At 59.4% G+C, this 16,433-nt stretch overlaps 2 protein-coding genes across 4 annotated transcripts in view; both read right to left on the bottom strand.

The window, feature by feature from the left end:
* Positions 1-259: 259 nt before the first annotated feature.
* On the bottom strand, positions 260-3,312 carry FOXJ1 (forkhead box J1). Its single transcript, XM_047080408.1, has 2 exons — positions 2,815-3,312; positions 260-1,015 (listed from the first exon to the last, which is right to left on the bottom strand). The coding sequence occupies exons 1-2, from the start codon at positions 3,310-3,312 to the stop codon at positions 260-262; spliced, it is 1,254 nt and encodes a 417-aa protein (XP_046936364.1).
* A 2,035-nt stretch (positions 3,313-5,347) lies between these two features.
* RNF157 (ring finger protein 157) overlaps positions 5,348-16,433 on the bottom strand; it is an 83,799-nt gene continuing 72,713 nt past the window's right edge. Inside the window, exons 17-20 of one of the 3 annotated variants that reach the window (XM_047081340.1) lie at positions 15,427-15,475; positions 13,502-13,612; positions 9,737-9,777; positions 8,004-8,068 (exon numbers count right to left, since the gene is read on the bottom strand). In XM_047081340.1, the coding sequence (XP_046937296.1) occupies positions 9,737-9,777; positions 13,502-13,612; positions 15,427-15,475 (201 nt within the window). In that variant the 3' untranslated portion in view covers positions 8,004-8,068. Of the gene's footprint in view, positions 8,069-9,736; positions 9,778-13,501; positions 13,613-15,426; positions 15,476-16,066; positions 16,220-16,433 lie in introns of those variants that run through there. The other 2 variants (XM_047081339.1, XM_047081342.1) reach the window with 2 other exon arrangements.

Genomic DNA, 16,433 nt, shown 5'->3' with positions numbered 1-16,433 from the left:
TGTGTGTGCGGCCGGGGGGCCGGGGAGGCAGCAGTTCTGGTCCTGGGCCTCGGCTCTCAGCCTCCTGGGCTGGAATCTGAAGGCAGCCCGGGCTGGGGGCCGCAGGGCCTCGTGGGGCCAGCCTCGGGAGACCTGGCCCAGCCCCTGCCCGGGGTGGTAGGGTGTCCGTGGGCCTGTGCAGGGTGGGTGGGTGGGTCGGGGGGTGCACTCTGGGCCCTGACTCGGGCACTGTCCGGAGCTGGGGGTGGGGCCTGGCCTCTTACAAGAAGGCGCCCACGCTGGCCCAGTCTTGCAGGTCGGCGGCCAGGGTGGCGTCCCCGGCCTCGAAGAGGGGCTCCGGGGGCAGGCAGCCACTGCCGCTCTCGTCCCAGGGGTGCTGCAGGAAGGACGTGGCCAGGAAAGTCTCGTCGAAATCCAGGCTGTCGGCCGCCTGCTCCACCGGAGGCCCCCAGGTCGCGGGGCAGTCGATGTGGCGGCCGTGGACGGTGAGGTCCACGTCCCCGTGCGAGGCGGGGCTCAGCGGCGGGCTCAGCTCCAGGGCCTCCAGGGTGCCCAGCTCGCCGCCCAGAGCGCCGGCCTCGAAGATGGCCTCCCAGTCAAAGTTGCCTTTGAGGGGCTCCAGCTCGCCCTGCTCCTCCTGGGTCAGCAGCAGGGTGCTGGGGGCCCGCGGGACCTTGGCCACCCGCTTGGGCAGCGGCTGCTTGCGCTTGTGCCCCAGCCTGCCCTCGCCCGCCTCCCCGGTGGCCTCCTCAAACTCCCGCAGCAGCTGCTGGGCCTCGGTGTTCACGGTCAGCGGCCCGGCCCACGGGGCGGCGCCGGGCTCCTGCGAGGCCTGGCGGGCGAAGGCCGGGTGGATGTGGACCGGGGGCAGCCGCCGCTTCTTGAAGGCCCCGCTCAGCAGCCGCTCGGCGTACTGGGGGTCGATGCGCCAGAAGCCCCCCTTGCCGGGCTCGTCCTTCTCCCGAGGCACTTTGATGAAGCACTTGTTCAGGGACAGGTTGTGGCGGATGGAATTCTGGGCACGGGGAAGGGAGGGGGAGAGGAGAGAAAGAGGTCGGCTGGGTGAGCCGGAAGGGCCGGCGATGGGGGGGGGCGACTCGTGCTCCTGCCCGCAGGGGAGGAGGGACGGACACAGCGCTCTGACCGGTGGCTCTGGGACACAGGCCACAGGGCACCGGCGGCCAGGAGTGCGGCCGGGGGGCTTTTGTTCCCTGTTGCCGGGATATCCGCCTGCTCAGTCATCCGAGCCCTGAGCCGCAGGGTGGCTCTCAGGGCCACCCCGGCCTGCCCTCCCTCCCTTACCCCACCGCTTGCGGTCTCTGGCCAAAGGCTTCAGCTCCCCCAGGGCCTGGACGGCCCTCTCACTCCGCCTGGGCCTGGGCCTGGGCCTGGGCTTGGCGGGCCCTGTTTGTGAAGAGTGGGTGGGTTGAAAGGTGGGGGTGGGGAGTGCTGGGCTGTGGAGGGTGTGAGGGTGTGTGCTCTGAGCGTGTGTAGGGATGAAGTGGGGGGGGATCTGATGCCTTGCCCTGTTTGTTGAGCCCCTGCTGGCCTGCCCTCCCCGCTCCGCCCCCCGCCCTCCCCCCCCCCCCCCCGCAGGCTATGAGGCCTCAGTTGATTATTACCCAGCCTGGAGCACAGCACTCATTCCCGACACCCAAGTCCCGAGGTCTAAGCTTCACGGGCTTGGGGGAGGAGAGAAGGGGGGGCGGTCTCTGCTTTCTCATCGAGGGTACAAATGACACTTGCCCCAGTCAGGGCCCCAGCAAGTGTGGAATGGCCTGGGACTGGGATTCTGCAGCCTGCTCCCGGTGGGTGCCCCAGGGAAGAGTCTGGGCGTTCTGGGGCCTCTCTCTCCAACTAGACCCTGATCTAAAGTGGAAGGCTCATATCTGCTTGGCCTCAAATCACCACTCTGCCTTGTTCATTCCTAGGTGCACAGTCTTGTCCAAACCACGCCAGGGGACAGGGGTTTAGGGCCCAGAAGGCAGAGCAGGTGGGTGGGTAGCGGCCCCCCAGTAAGGCTGGGATGTTTACATGGAGGCTCGGGCCCCTTGGCTGCTCTGTGCCAGGTTCCGGAGACTTGGAACATGAAGCCAGTGAGTGCGGCAGGGAGAGCCCCTGTGGAAAGCACCTGGCCCAGGTAATTGTCCCCCCGGGGAGGTTGACTGAGAAGAGGGGGAGGACAGGAGGCAGGAAACTGAGGAGGAGTTGGGTGAGGGGCTGGGGCAGCAACGTTACTTTAGGAAGGCCCCACAGTCCCTCCAGGGGGACACAGCTGGCCTTCACATGCCATGTCCCCCCACCCCCAGCCCACCTCCACTGGCCAACTGCAACAAGACAGAATGCAGAGCCTGGCAGGGGCCATGCTCCAGCATCCCATTCTGAGTTGGGCCTTGACAGACTGTCCTTGGGCAGGGCGGTGTCTAGGAATTCTAGGACTTGGGACAAAAATGTGTCCCTTAGTCCATCATCCTCTCTTAGAGGACCATGTCCGCGCATAATCTGGCCCTGGTCTTTGGGCTGGGTCTACTGGATGAGCGGCAGGTGCTTTCCCCATGAATATTGGGGTCTGCATCCTTTCTAAAGCCCTTTCAACCTCCTCCCTCCTCTCTCTCTGAAGTCAAAGGGAGGGGCAGTTCCAAGCACTGGGCTCCCTTGAGGTCCTTCCTCGACGGCCTTCCTCCCTTGGGGCCCTGCCTGCACAGCGAGCCTACTCGGCGTGCGGACCTGGGACCTAAGTCCAGTCAGTCCGCCCCGCGTGGGGAGAAAGGAGGTGAGTGGGGAGGGAGCGGCCGCCACCTGCACCTCCCCTACCTGCCAGGTGGGATCAGCGTGGCGGAAGTAGCAGAAGTTGTCCGTGATCCACTTGTAGATGGCCGACAGGGTGATCTTGGTGGCCTTGCTGGCCTGCATGGCCATGCAGATGAGCGTGGCGTAAGAGTAGGGCGGCTTCACACTCGGGTTGGTGGCGTAGTCCACGTCGTCGGGGGGCGGGGCCTGCAGCCCCGGGGGAGCGCTCCGCGACGTGCATGACGACGTGGGCTTACCCGGAGTGTGCGGCTGCCCCAGGCAGGCGGGATCGGCCGCCAGGGGCGACCCCGGCGCGACCGAGCCTGGCACCTGGTGATAGCCGTGGGGGTCGGTGCCCCCCGGCGGCAGGGCGGGGGCCTTGGCGTTGAGAATGGAGAATTCCTGCAGCCACTGCAGGCTGGTCAGGCTGTCGTCCAGGGCGTCGGGCTCCTCCAGGCCGCCCTCCGGCCCCGCCTCCTCCGCCGCCCCTGCACCCGAGAGGCGTAGCCAGCTCTCCGCCATGTCTGCGGGGACCCTCCGAGGGGGCGGTCAACATCCACGGCTGAGCCGGGGGTAGCCCGCCGCGCTCTCCGGCCCGCTGACTCCCGCGGCTCCAGTTACAGGGCCTCCCGGACGCGCGCTTCCATCCCGCGACCAGGGGGTCGCCTCCTCGGAAGACCAGTGTGGTTCCTGCGAAGGACCACGGCGGGAGCTGAGCACTTTCCCCACCCTCGAGGGGAGAGTGTGTGCGAGGAGGGGGAGGCTCCTCTAAAATCGTCCCCGCTGCTGGGGAGGATCTTTGCTGGCCGAGGTCTGGGAAACAGAACCAGTGCCCTGGGGTCCGACCCCCCGCTGTGTCCATCTCACTCTTTTCCTCTTCGAGGTTTTAGAGGAGACTTTCTTTACTGGGTATCCGAGGCTATCACCTTCTCCCCCAGAGCGGGAGATCAACCCTCTCACAACAAATGGAAACGGGGCGAGGGAGCCCAGGAGGGCAGAGGCCAGAGACGCGGAAGTCGTCTGATTTTTGAAAAGAGATATTAGGATGGGGGGTAACGGGGAAGGAAGGAAACAGGATAGGAATTACAGGGGGGCGAGAAGTAAGTGTCCCCCAAACTCAGATGTCATTCCCGGGTCCACCAATTCACTCGAGGACGGATGGGAGAGCGGGCTGGTACAGACACCCTCCCTTCCCGCGGCCAGCAGCCGTCTCAGTCCCTTACCTGGCTCAGAGCGCAGCCCGGGCCAAAGGAAGGTTCTGGAAGAAGTTCCTCCCACCCCCCGCGGCTCTCTGTACCCAGCTCGAGTGCCCCGCCAGCGCCCCTTGTCGCCCCCCCGCCCGACGGCGCCTCTCTGAGCGCTAGTGGCCCCCGGACCGGCATTAAGTAGCCGCTGCAAAGGCTTCTTCTGCTGCCATGGCGACGCTCCGCCCCCATAAACAGCTTCCGCTGCTGCTATTGGCCAGTGCGTTTCTAAGGAGATCGCGGGCTCTAGCCACTCTCTCTGGCGGTAACTCTCCTCGAACTCCCTCCTTCTGCCGCCCTCTCCCGCGCCACCCAGCCCCCCTACCCGCCACCGCGTCCCGGCTCCGCGCATTCCCGCTCGAGGGCCCCGCGCAGGACTCGGAGAAGCGCGCGGCTCTCGCCCGAGGCCCCCGGCACGCCCGCGAGCCGTCCGCCGGGGCAGCCGCACTCCCGCCCTCGCTCCCTTCCTGTCCCGGCTGCTCCGGGCGTCCACGGCTCCGCGGACGGAGCCAGGGGCGCGGGGGCCAAGGCTGGGAAGGCTGGGAGCCGGCTCAGGCTCGGGAATCGTGTGCTTGGGGTTTCCTTTCCTCTCCTCTGGGCTCACGTTTCTGTGCCCTTTCCCACCCTCCCGACCCTGAGTGTCGTCTGGGTGCCCGTGGGCAGGTCTGACTCTCCGATGCCACCTGCCGCTCAGGCCCGCAGCAATGGCTGCACCGATCCCAGGCACACCAAGGCGAGCAGGGTTTCCCGGTAAGCGGCTCCCTCCCCACCCCTGCATTCGGCAAGGTTCCCGGAAGCTGACTTTCCAGAGGCTTCTGCGGAAGCGCTCTCCCTCCTTTTCAGATAGCTGAGGGAACAAAGCCGGTGAGTGAAACTCACAGAGGTCACAGACTTGCGGAACTCTCCTAGCAGGGTCATTCGCCCCGTTCGTTTCACCAACTTTCTAGTGGCATGGACTAAAGGTAGGGGGACACCAGGGGCTGCTTCCTCCCCTCCTCCTGGTCTCTGGCCGGTCACCAGCTTTCCTGCTCTTCAATTATTGAGGAGCTGCAGTGACGGAAGTTCTCCGGTTTAAGGGTGAGGGTGGGGTGAGGACTCCTTACTCAGGCCTCTGCCCAGAAGCTGGAGGGCAGGGAGTGGGAAGCCCGTGTCCTCAGGGTGGCCCCTCAACTCCCACCTCCCACGCGGAGCAGGTCTTTCCCTACCTTCTGCCTCCCCCACTCTGCCATCTGGAGATTCTCTTGAGGAAAAATGTTTGAGTGCTGGAGAAAGTCGGACAGAAACTTTCACAAATGAGCCAAGGACACAGTTAATAGCTCTCCTTCCCTTGTAAACAGTTTTATTCGTTTTAAAGAATCATGCAGCAGTCCATAAATATTGCATCCTTGATGTCCCCACTGTAGTGTGCCCACGAGTGTACTCCAGGGAGTGAGGGGTACACAGATGGCACAAACAGTACACACACACACACACACACACACTTGCACACACCAGGTGTGCAGGTCCTAAAGCAAAGTGATCAACCAGCATGCCAAGATCAGGTGGACAGGACACCAACTCTCCCCAGGTGAGACAGCTCAAAGTGTGCGGCTCTATGCCCAGGAGATGCCCCAGTGCGGGCATAAACTCCAATGGGTGGAGCTGGGTGGGGAAGGAAGGAAGGCTCCATGCAGCCGGGATCAGCACACCACCTGGAGGCCACAGGGACCTCGGGCCAGAGTTGGCAGGAGAAGCCACAGGCCTCCAGAAGTCTGTGCCCTTGTGCGAGAGGCCAGGCCCCATCCCATCCTCACTGGGCCAACTGCTCATAACACAACTGTCTCCGGATGACGGACTGGGTGCGGCAGGGTCAGGAGCTGCCCTGTTCCCTGATCAAGCTGACTAAAGTCCAGCTCCTTTGGATGGGATGTTTCTGCTTGCCTCAGAGCCAAATGAGAACAAAGAGGTAGGAGAGACAGAGTGACAGAGACACAGAGGGATCGGTCCGAGAAACAGGAGCGAAAGGGCCATTTCTGACCTGGGCATGTCTTGATTGTGGAACCAAGACCTTGAAGAATCTTTCTGAGCCTCTTGCTGGGAGAGGACCCAGCCTGTGCTGTTGGGAAGGACACAGACCCTCCAGGAGGGGTGATGATAATGCTTTTCTCTCAGGGCTCCTGGCCACTGTGGCAACTGTTTACCTACATCTCCTTCATCTTGGGTAACACCACACGGTGAATACTACCTGCCGAGAGGGGAGGGAGGCTGTGGACCGCCACCCCCGGCTGAGGGAAGATCCCCATTCCCTGGGGCTTAAACTTCAAGGAAATCAGGCAGTGGGGTTATTGCTCTGAACTCAACCGCAGAAGGGGCCGTAAGGATGTTGGGGGAAAGGACAGGAGTCGGGCCTGAAGCAGCAGGGTCCAGAAGCCCCAGCAGGGCCTCAGAGAGGGGGACATGGGGACTCAAGACAGAAGCTTAGATTCAGGCATGACTCACGTGTCGTGTCTGTTGGGACAGCAGGCCTTCCCCCCACCAGGTCAGGACCTGAGTCATAACCACTAGGCCGGGCAAGGGTCACCACCGCCTGGCAGTGCAAAGAAGCCACACGGAAGGGGTGAAGGATTCCCTGGGCACGGGGCTCACTTTGGGGTGTTGGAGACGACCCTGAAAGGCTCTTCCAGGGTAACAGTTCCAAATACAAAGACAGGCCATCATCATGGTCAGAGCCTAAAGGCTCTGTGGTCTCTGGGCCTCATAAATTGCTGTATCTAACTCTGCTTCCCTATCTCATGCTCCACTAAAAGACCACCTTTTCCCAAAGCCAACAGACACATCTGTGCAAGAACTGTGCGGAGCCACCGATGGCAACACTGTCCAGAGAGGAGGAGCTCCCAGCAGCTTACAGCCTGGCCTCGCTGTTTTAGACTTCTGTTGACATGCCTCGCACGGGGCTGAGGAGAGGTGGCGGGGGTGGGGGTGGTGCCTATGATCTGAACCACAGAATCTCTGAATCTCTAAAGAGCCTGTGGGAGGAGTGCCTCCCCCTCCCCTGCTCAGGCTCGGCAGGTCTGGAAGGCAGGGAAGGGTAACACTTGGGGTGGGGAGGCCCCAGCTCCACGTGTGCCACTTCCTGTGGGACTCCTGGGCACCGACTTGAGAATCACTGTTCCACCCCTCTCTCAGCCTATTTCTTCAACTATTGACAAAAAGGGGTGGGCACAGGGACAACAGATAGATGTCCACAGACCACCACCGGACCGGGCTGTGGTGAGGGAATGTGAGAACATCCGACAGCTCCTAACACAGGTGCCTGGCACACAGAGGTGGTCAAAGATGTGTTTTCTGGAAGGTCACCTTAGGATGGAGTCCCAGGCCTTCATGAACGCACCTGCTCCTAAATAACCCTCCCGAGGGTCATCACATAACTGGGGGATTCTCAGACTCGAGGCCTCCTTCCTAAGCACACAGATGCACGAGGCACAGGGGACCAGCTCTGTGACCAGACCAGATGTTCCAGAGACCAGAAAATGCCAGAGGGGTGTTTGTAATGAAGCTGCCAAGACTCCAGGTCTTCTTGGTTGTGCCCCCTAAGGAGAAAAAGATGCACGAGGAGCAACCAGCCCGTGGACCTGAAGGTCAAGGTGGGTACCTTCCAGAGAGTCTCTGCAAGAGGTCTCATGAGCTGCAGTTCACTGAGAGGCTTTGGCCCACGAGGAGAGAGGAGGCTGCCAGTTCCTTCTGGGTGGGGAAGGGTGGGGATTACGGAGGACACCGGGCCAGGAGCGGGGGCAGGCTGACCTCCACGTCTAGCTTGCATCTGGGTGTAGAGAGTCTTCGAGGTTTCGCTGAGGATGCCGAGGAGGCCAGCAGTCCAGTGAGGCCGGGATGGAACGTGAGGGTGGCAGGGAGCCCAGGGACGGGCTGGGGCTCTCACACGGCCAAAGGACCCCACACGCAAGGCCTGTCCTGGGGGTCCTCCAGGCTGCCGGATGGTAAGCGCGGGCGCTGTGTGTGCCGACGACCGACGACGTTGTCATCGGCCTGCCAGGTGCCTGGAGAAGAGAAAAGAAGGGGATAGGAGCCAGACCCCCGGCCAGGTCCGGATGGCATCTCCAGCAGGACAGCCCAGGAGTTCGGCACAGAAGCTAGCAGGACGCGTGTTACCTGAGACCCCCATGTGTGTGCAGGCCACAGCGAAGGAGAGAGAATCGGGCGAGGTGGGCACCCAGGGGGCAGGGGGCTGTCCCTGTCCTAACGGGCTAGGGACAGTCACGGCCACCATGGACTGCAGAGAAGAACATACAGGGTATTTCTCGTTCTGTGCACCTGCCCTGCAATCCACTTCTGTGTCTTTGTTTTGAAGTTTGCCTAGATGTTATGGGGGGTCGGGCTGAGGTTTTCCCCAGGGCAGGAAGCAGTGGAGGGGAGTGAGAAGAGCGTGTTAATTTGGGCTCGGTGTCAGTGTTTGCCGTGGGAGCCGGGAGGGGCAGGACGGGGCTGGTTGCTCAGCAGGGTGCCAGGGACAGAAAGGTGGGGGGGGGCGCAGGTGTGACGGGCCCACCTGCTGCTCTTCATCTCTGTCCACCCGAGCAGCCCTCTGGGGTCACCATCAACCCCGGGAGACACCAGCCCGAGAGCCTTGGGGTCGCCCAGGTGGCACCCACAAAACTCTTGTCCTCCCCCAAACTCGCCACGGCTCCTGCACAAGGAGCACCGGCTGCCTGGTCTAGAAGCCTATTCTTGGCTCCTCCGTCCTTCGTGCTCTGTATTTCATCCATCACCACCTCCTGTCTGTCATCAGAAAACCCGGGCTTCCCTCCTGGCTCATGACTGACGGACTGACCGCGTGCTCCTGGGCGGAAGCCTTGATTCACCCACCCATCGAATGGGAGCGGAGTGCTCTCCTCACAGGGCTGCTGGGACGACAAAACAAGGTGACATGGGAGTGTGCTGAGCAGGGCGTGCCTTGTCCAGGCCGCCCTCTTCTCTCCCCGGGGTCTCCCCTCAACTCTCGTGCTGGCCCCGACTGCCTTTTCCCAGTGGCGCCCTCCAGCGCAGTGCGAAGCTCCCTGTGACACAGAGGCTCCCGGGGAAGACCTGACTCCACGGGGCCCGCGGACCTCCAGGCTGCGCCCCCCAGGTGGTGCCCCCAGCCCGACTGTGGCCACAGTGTGCACCTGAGACGGCGAGGGAACCGCCAGGCCCTTGGCCTCCTCCGTCAGACTGCAAGCTCTTCTGGGCAGGCCTGGCCCTCAGAGGACTCATGCAGGGGACAGGCCGGGCTGAGCCGGTGCAGAGGGAGGGCCCGAGGCTCACTGTGCTCGTGTTTGAGGGGCTCAGCCTCACACCAGGGCCCGCCCAAGACCCTTTCACGGCCCGCACACTAGGACTGAGTAGCTATAAACTGCGTATCTCCCGGAAGTGCCCTGGTGTGATCATCCATCTAAAGGCTCTGGCGGCAGTGTGCGGGGGGGGGGGGGGGGGGGGCCTGGGGCAGAGAAGTGAGTGGAACAGAAAATTCGTGCTGTCTCTCGAATCTAGATGGAAGCTGGAGATTTCAATTCCCTGGAGTCTAGGACATGGGCCAAAGTGCATTCTCCTCTAAGGGAGGCTCTCTTCAGTGTGACAGGATGGACAGAAGGCAAGATTGCCCTTTAAGTCAGGAACCCCCAAATACAATGAGTTGTTTGTTCACTTATATAATTTGGTAGATCTCATACCTATTCCTCAATGTTTATGGGGCAGGACTCCGGAACTGCGGCTGTTCGGTAGGAAAGACCAAAAGCAAACGGTGAACGAGAGAGAAGACACACATGCATGCACAAAATAAAATCCACGCCACCGCCGCCGCCAGCACGCCACGAAACACCGGACCGACAGGCCGCCCTCACTCTGAATTCACACGAGTGCCTGCTACAGACTCCACCGCTCTAGAACCCTGAGCCAGGGCCTGGAACCGATCCTGCCGGAATAGACTCAGCACTCAGACCTGAAGGATCTGTTCTCGCCGGCTTCTTAATTCACTCCGTGGCGAGGGGAGGGTTAGCAGCAATCCCGTGGTGCCCTTCCTGCTCCCCCCCCTCCCCCCCGAAAGGACTCCGAGGGGCCCTCAGCAGAACCCTGCTGCGGCTCCCAGGTCACATGTGCAAAGGGGGAGCCTGGCTGCAGAGGGCAACCGGCTCGCAGACGGGGCTTCCCGAACACATGCTCCCACTGGGTCCGGCCCTTCAGCCAGAAACTGGAGCTTGTTGACTGAAAATCTGTCGTGGCGACAGATCAAGGTGCCTTTCCATTTAGAGGATGGGAAACAGGAGGGCAGAGAGACCTCTAGAGGTAGATTTGGGGAGCACATTTAGGGGAATTCTGCACATCCCTTTCCCAGCTCTACCAAGCCCCTGATTAAATGTAGGCGCTCTGACAGTTTGATTGTCTCATGGAGTTTCCAGGGGAAAGAGAAACCTAATTCAGATTTCTCCTTCACGTCTAGGAAATATGAACTCTCCTAGGTGCATCTCAGCCTCGGGTTATGAGGCTTGAAGACAGGAGGAAACTGGATTTCAAGTTTTTGCCGGTATTGCTGTGCTTCGCTGGATATGTCCCCTCCTGCACACTGCGGTCATTTAACAATGTATCTCTATTTCCACTAACAAACCCAAATTATGTTGGCTTTTTTCCCCCCCATCACCTACACTACCCAGAACCTTATCACTTACTCTACCCAGACTTGTCTCTGGTCCTCTGGCCACTATGTTGCCACCTGCGTGGTATGTCATCCAATTCCTTGGAGCCACATCCACTCAGCATGGCTTCACGGTCCCAACCTGCTCACCACCTGCACCAGCCGACTTAGGCTCCCTCCCCTTGAGACCTTTTAGAACACTCTCAGAACACACCACCCCCTTGGTCTTGGAGCCCAAGAAGGCCCAGAAGCTTCTTAGGGGAAGAAGGGCTGGAAGGCCACGGGTGCCCTCTCAGTGACACTCCCACAAGTGGGATAGGAGTGGTGAGGATGGGGACCTGCGTGGTCTTCGTCACGGGCCGGGTCTCCCGGCAGAGCACACACGAGCATGGGGAGCGTGGCATGTGGGGCGGGGAGAGCGCGGGATGCTCCCCTTGGCTCCGCTTCTCATCAGCCCTCCGCGACGGGAGTGGCGCCACCCGGAGAGGGAAACCGACTCGAGCGGAGACCAAGTGCCTGAGAAGCTGTCCTGGTGGCCGCAGAACACGGAGCTGAGCCAGCCTGTGGGTATCCCAGAGGATGGTTTGGACTTAACAGCTGAGCGCGAAGAGGCCTATTTATTCCACTGGACCTACCAAAGCGGATGCTCCTGTTATTAATCCAACAGATGCTTCCAGAGAGTTCCCCAGCAGGCTGCTACCAGCGTGATGCTAACGGTAGAACCAGAGGAACATTTGGCCGAGAAAGCAGATGCGCCTTCCCTCTTGTAAGAGCCCTTGAGACCTGTGGTGAGAGGGCACAAGGGGCCACCTCAAGTGCTTCTACCTGAGTCGCTCTCCCGACAGGCGTCACAGGCATTTGGCTGCACGTCTGGCTTGGACCATGAACCTAGCTTAATCCCAGCGCGCTGGCTCTTGAGAGCACCATAAGGAACCCCGGGGGTCCTTTCGCCTTCCCGCAGTCCCGCAAGTGGAATAAATATCAACAAGCAGGTTGGCCAGAGAGAGTCAGGAGGCGGAGGGAGCGGAAGGAACAAAGTCAGTTTCCAGCAGCATGGTTGGCTAAAACCGTTCCTGGCAGCCCCCTCTGCCAGAAAACGGGGGTGAGGGGGAGCCCCTCGAGGGAGACAGGAGCCTAGCAGAAGGACGGCTGCTAGTGAGCTGCCACAGACACAGGGCAGAGAGGACAGAGATGTCATCATTCCCGACTCGTGCCCCAGGATGCCAATTCAAAACGACTCGTCCTCATAATGCTTGCCACAGAAGCATCCCCATTTTTTGTGGAACAGGGACTCATCTATTTTGACAAATATTTTTTTCTCAGAAAATCTCCTATTGAGTGCAGGCCCTCGCCAGTTAGGACCGGAGACCTAGGCAGAAGCCTCTGGCATGTGCACACGCCCAGCAAGCTCGGTGTCGGGCACAGCATGGCTGGCGGGGGGGGAGGGGGGCGCGGGGACAGTGCTGGCGCAGAGTGAACATGAACTTCCATACGAGGTCTACATAACATAAATGAGCTTCAAAAGAAACAAACCAGACAGACAGATTTACATTTGGCAAAAAGACGTGAAAAACAAATGGACAGACGGAAGCAAGATACGGAGTGGGAAGGCAGGAAGTGAAGTGTGCCTGGGCCCCACAGCTCCAGTCCAGGCCTGACACGGCATCTTTTGTCCTCACTGAACGTGAAGAGTCCTGGGCAGGATCTTCAGGACAAACTAAATAGAAAACAACCGGAGAGGCCTTTGAAAGGCTGGAGAAAGCGCCTTCTGGGGATTACGGCTTCCCCGCCACAAGCCTGTGTGGGGCAGGGCGTGCGAGTCCCCGTGTCTCTCCCAGGCTGACGGAGAGCGGCCACCACAGGAGGCTGTGCTGTTCCGGCGCCTCTAGCTGCTTCGCTGAGCGAGTAAAGCACTGGACCCATGATGTGACGTGGCTGTTCTGAAGTTCAAATAAGTCTCCATTTCAGGGGATGTTGAAGAGATTTACAGACACCACAACGTGGATGACCATCTCTGCTGTGAAACCAGGAGGGCGGTTTTGACCTAGTCTACCCGGCCGTGACTCGGCTTCAGAGGAGGGGTTTGTGGAGCCCTTGAACGAGCACATGGAATAGAAGGGGGTGGGTGCTTAGCGGGATTAACGCGGTTCCCGTATAGGAAGTTATCCCGGGTTTGGCTTAGTATCATGAGAGGGAAAAAGGGGGCCTATCGATAGTCCGGACTCAAAGTCAGGGCTCCGGGGAGCATAGTCACCCTCGACCCCTGACTTCTCCTCTGGGATCCAAGTCTAGTAAGTACAATGCAAATGTAACCCAAAGCTCACTGGATCACAGAGCCATTTGCTAGTCTAAAAAATGTCGGCTTTCAAATTCCTCCCTGTTCCTCTGAAGAGCTATGGATCCCCTTTCCAAAGGCTCAGGCTATCTTTCCAAGACCTTCTTAGAGAGGCGGGGTCTGCCTCAAACTTCCTGTTGATGAAAACAAGACCAGGCTACCTGCCACGGGGCCTGCAGGATGGGGGTGGAAGGCTGCTTGGTCAGGCCAATTCGGAAGAAGGGGGGTTTTTTACTCCTGTCGTCCTGTCCTCATATTCTTGCTCAGGGCAGGGTGTGCTCTCTGCACAAGTTCAAGGGCTCTCCCGAGGCCTCCTCACTTCCTTTCAGCATCTGGCTTCCAGCAGCCTAGCACAGCCCATGCCTTCTTGCAGGAAGGCCGGGGCAGGAGACAGGTGTCCCAGGGTGAGAGCAGGGGTGCGAGCAGGGGTGCATCTCCCACCAAGTTCATGTTCAGCAGACTGCCACTCACCGGGTAAGCAGACCTCAGGGCACAGCTTATTGTCCAGTGCTTTCACGCTTGCGATGCCAAAGTCATTGTTATTGTCACACTCCATACCTAGAAATGCGCGTGTCCTCTGGCCTGTAAGGGAGTTAACGCAGTTAGAGAGGGGCTGGCGGTATTTTTTCTCTGCTTTGCTGTCCTTAAAAAAAAAAAAAAAAAAAATCTTAAGGATGGAGACAAAAAAAATTAAATCATATGTTTAAAAAAAAGACAGTAATTAAGTGGGTAAAGAGTGGACAATAAAGGAATCAAATTTTGTGAGGCTGCCTGTGTGCCTGCCCTGTCCTGCCCTGTCTCCCTAACTGGCTGCTTCCCAGCAGGTGCTCAGCCTGCTGGAGGCCGCGGGGCACCGGCTCACGCAGAACCACACTGGTGTGGACTGCGGCGGGGAAAGCTAGGGAGAGCATCTGCTGAAGCTACCCCTGCTCCTGCCTGGGTCTGGTGTGTGTGTGTGTGTGTGTGTGTGTGTGTGTGGTGTGCACGCACGTGCGTGTTTATGACCACAAGGCTCTGTAAGATGATAAATACATACAACAGACACTAAAAGTCTCAGTTTCCATAATTTTGCATATAAAATCAGAATCACCACATTCACAAAATTATGTTTTGTTTTCCTATGAAACTTGTTATTTTGAGGCTGCCTTGAGGGTCTGACCAGAAACCTACAGACATGTGAGGGGAAGGGAAGAGTTTCAGAAGTCATTTTTTCTAGCTCCCCCTGTGCCGCCGTTTTTCTCTTGGTGAAAGGGAGAGGAAAAAACGTAAAACCACCGTGCGGGCCGTGGGATGTCAGGCAGAAACCGCTCGCCACCCTGCAGTTTTCAGAAGCGAGTATTCTATGGGCGGGAAGCAATCACAAAAGGGCAACTCAGGGACCTTGAGCGCTGAAGGCATCCACCGAGCGGACGACACGCCGGGCCCTGTCTTGGGCTGGCGTGCAAGCGTGGCAGGGGCACAGCCTTGGCGGCCGTCCCCTCCTCCTTCAGGGCTTCCTGGTCAGGGGAGAGTGGTCAGGCCAGCATGCACACCCCTGAACTCCCCAAGCAATGGCCAGCGCTAAAGCAGAAGCAGGTAGGATGACATCTGCGTCCGGGCTGCGGCCCGGGTCTGCTCCGGAGGTGCCCTTCTGAGGGAGGAAAGAGACGCTGGCCCCTGGAGCACGTGGTAGTCGATTCCCAGGGGGATTCTCCCAGTACCCCCCACCCCCCGACTCTTCTCACTTCCCTGATCTGAAGATCATTCCTTCTCTCCCAGCCTCGCTAGAAACAAAACTCTTCCATCTGAAGATATAATGGGGGCGTGAGTTACAGTAAAGAAAATTGTGATGATAGCCTGCAAACGCTCGTCGACACGGAGCAGCTGGCGTCTGTCGCCTTCTCACCCCTGCTCTGCGCCTACGGGCTCCGAAGGTCCCTCCACTAGCGAAACGTCAGCCACCTTCTTCACCAAAGCAAAACCAGACCAATTGCCTGACGGTCCTTTCTCCCACGTGGAGGAAACTGTTCTGCTGCTGTTCCTAATCATTGGGGCTGCCGGAGCAGCTCTGGGGGGGCGGGGGGAGGGCTCAGCTGCCAAGCGGAAGCGGGAAGGAAGGAAGGTGATGAGGGTCGCCCAAGAAGCTTCAGAACTTAGTCCACGCGAATTTAGAGCTCCCCGTGCGCTTTGTGAAGCAGCTCCGTCCTGATGTCCTCGGCCCTGAGGCCTCCAAAAACCCAGGAAGATCGCTGCGGCCCTCAGACTCCCTGCTTGCCTTGATACTCCATCAAGAAGGCCGCCTTTCCCCACCAGGCGCCCTGGTGCCACCGAGCCATCCCGGTGTCCCTTTCTGTACCCTTTGAAGAATCCCAAGAGGGGAAATCTAATAAGAGGGAGCGAAAGACCAGGTCTTTTACCATCTTCTTGTGGGGGGGGTCCGTCCTCTTCCTCCATAACATCATTTCCCTAGGACAGAAGGAAGGCGCTATGAGTCTGTAAAAGCAGTAAAATGAATCTGTTGATCAGCTGAAGACAGAAGTAATTGGCCTAATGGTATCTCACTCCAGGGCCTACGTCAACGGCATACATCTCCCGTCGTGTCTGAGGGGCCCGGGAGGCTGAGCAGAGACAGATTTTCCTTGGTGAGGCATGGTCTGCCCGCAGGGACCGCGTCTGAGGCCCGTCACAGATGTGCCCGGGGAATGTCAAGAATAGCCTTGGTAACAGTTTAGCTCATACTGTCTCTGTCTCTTGAAGGTGGAAATAAAAGTTGTCAAATGAAAAGGTAAATAGTAAGATCATGGAACTTTCAGAAATTCCTTTGGGATCCCAAACCCCAATGGGCTCTACTCCCGTGAGAGCATCTGGCTCAAGAAAGAGTGCTAGTGCCCTCACTGTGACCTGGGCCTGTCACGCACTTCCCGAATACCTCCATCAGGGCATTCTCATACTGAATTGTAATCCTGTCCGCACCACCTGCCATGGGGCTTCTAGACGAACAGGACATTTAGTGACTCTACACACAACATGGGGCTCGAACTTACGACCCTGAGATCAAGAGTTGCAAGCTCTTGTGACTGAGCCAGCCGGGCGCCTCTGCATGAGTCTGTCTATACAGTCAGGGTCGGGGGGGAGGCCAACACCAGGTCACTGGGGTCTTTGTGTCATCCCGTGCCAGGAGGTGCCTGAGACAGTCATTCTGTGTAAATACTGAGCGAACGAAGGACACACACGCTCAGGTGGAGGGTCCGACCCAGAACAGTTCCCTCTAGGACCCATTCCACACCTGCTACGCTGGGACTGGCGCACGGTGCCGTAGGACAGTCCACTGACCGGAGTGCGTGGCCACTCTCCCCTGCACACCACATCCCACCCCCAACTGAGCCAAGCCTGCCACCTTAGGAGGCCTCTTCCAGAACAGCGC

Source organism: Lynx rufus, unplaced genomic scaffold (assembly GCF_022079265.1).
Source record: "Lynx rufus isolate CCGP_SWC_20201006 ecotype Redwood Valley unplaced genomic scaffold, mLynRuf1.p SCAF_18, whole genome shotgun sequence".
Lineage (NCBI taxonomy): Eukaryota > Metazoa > Chordata > Mammalia > Carnivora > Felidae > Lynx > Lynx rufus.
The sequence above is the reverse complement of the archived record's forward strand: the minus strand, read 5'-3'. Positions and strand labels throughout refer to the sequence as shown.

Bases quoted from the DNA above. Each gene is read 5' to 3' on its own strand.
- FOXJ1 (XM_047080408.1), bottom strand. From the start codon at position 3,312: ATGGCGGAGAGCTGGCTACGCCTCTCGGGTGCAGGGGCGGCGGAGGAG. The intron at 1,016-2,814 runs GTAGGGGAGGTG...CCCCGTGCCCAG, and splicing joins ACGCTGATCCCACCTGGCAG to AATTCCATCCGCCACAACCT.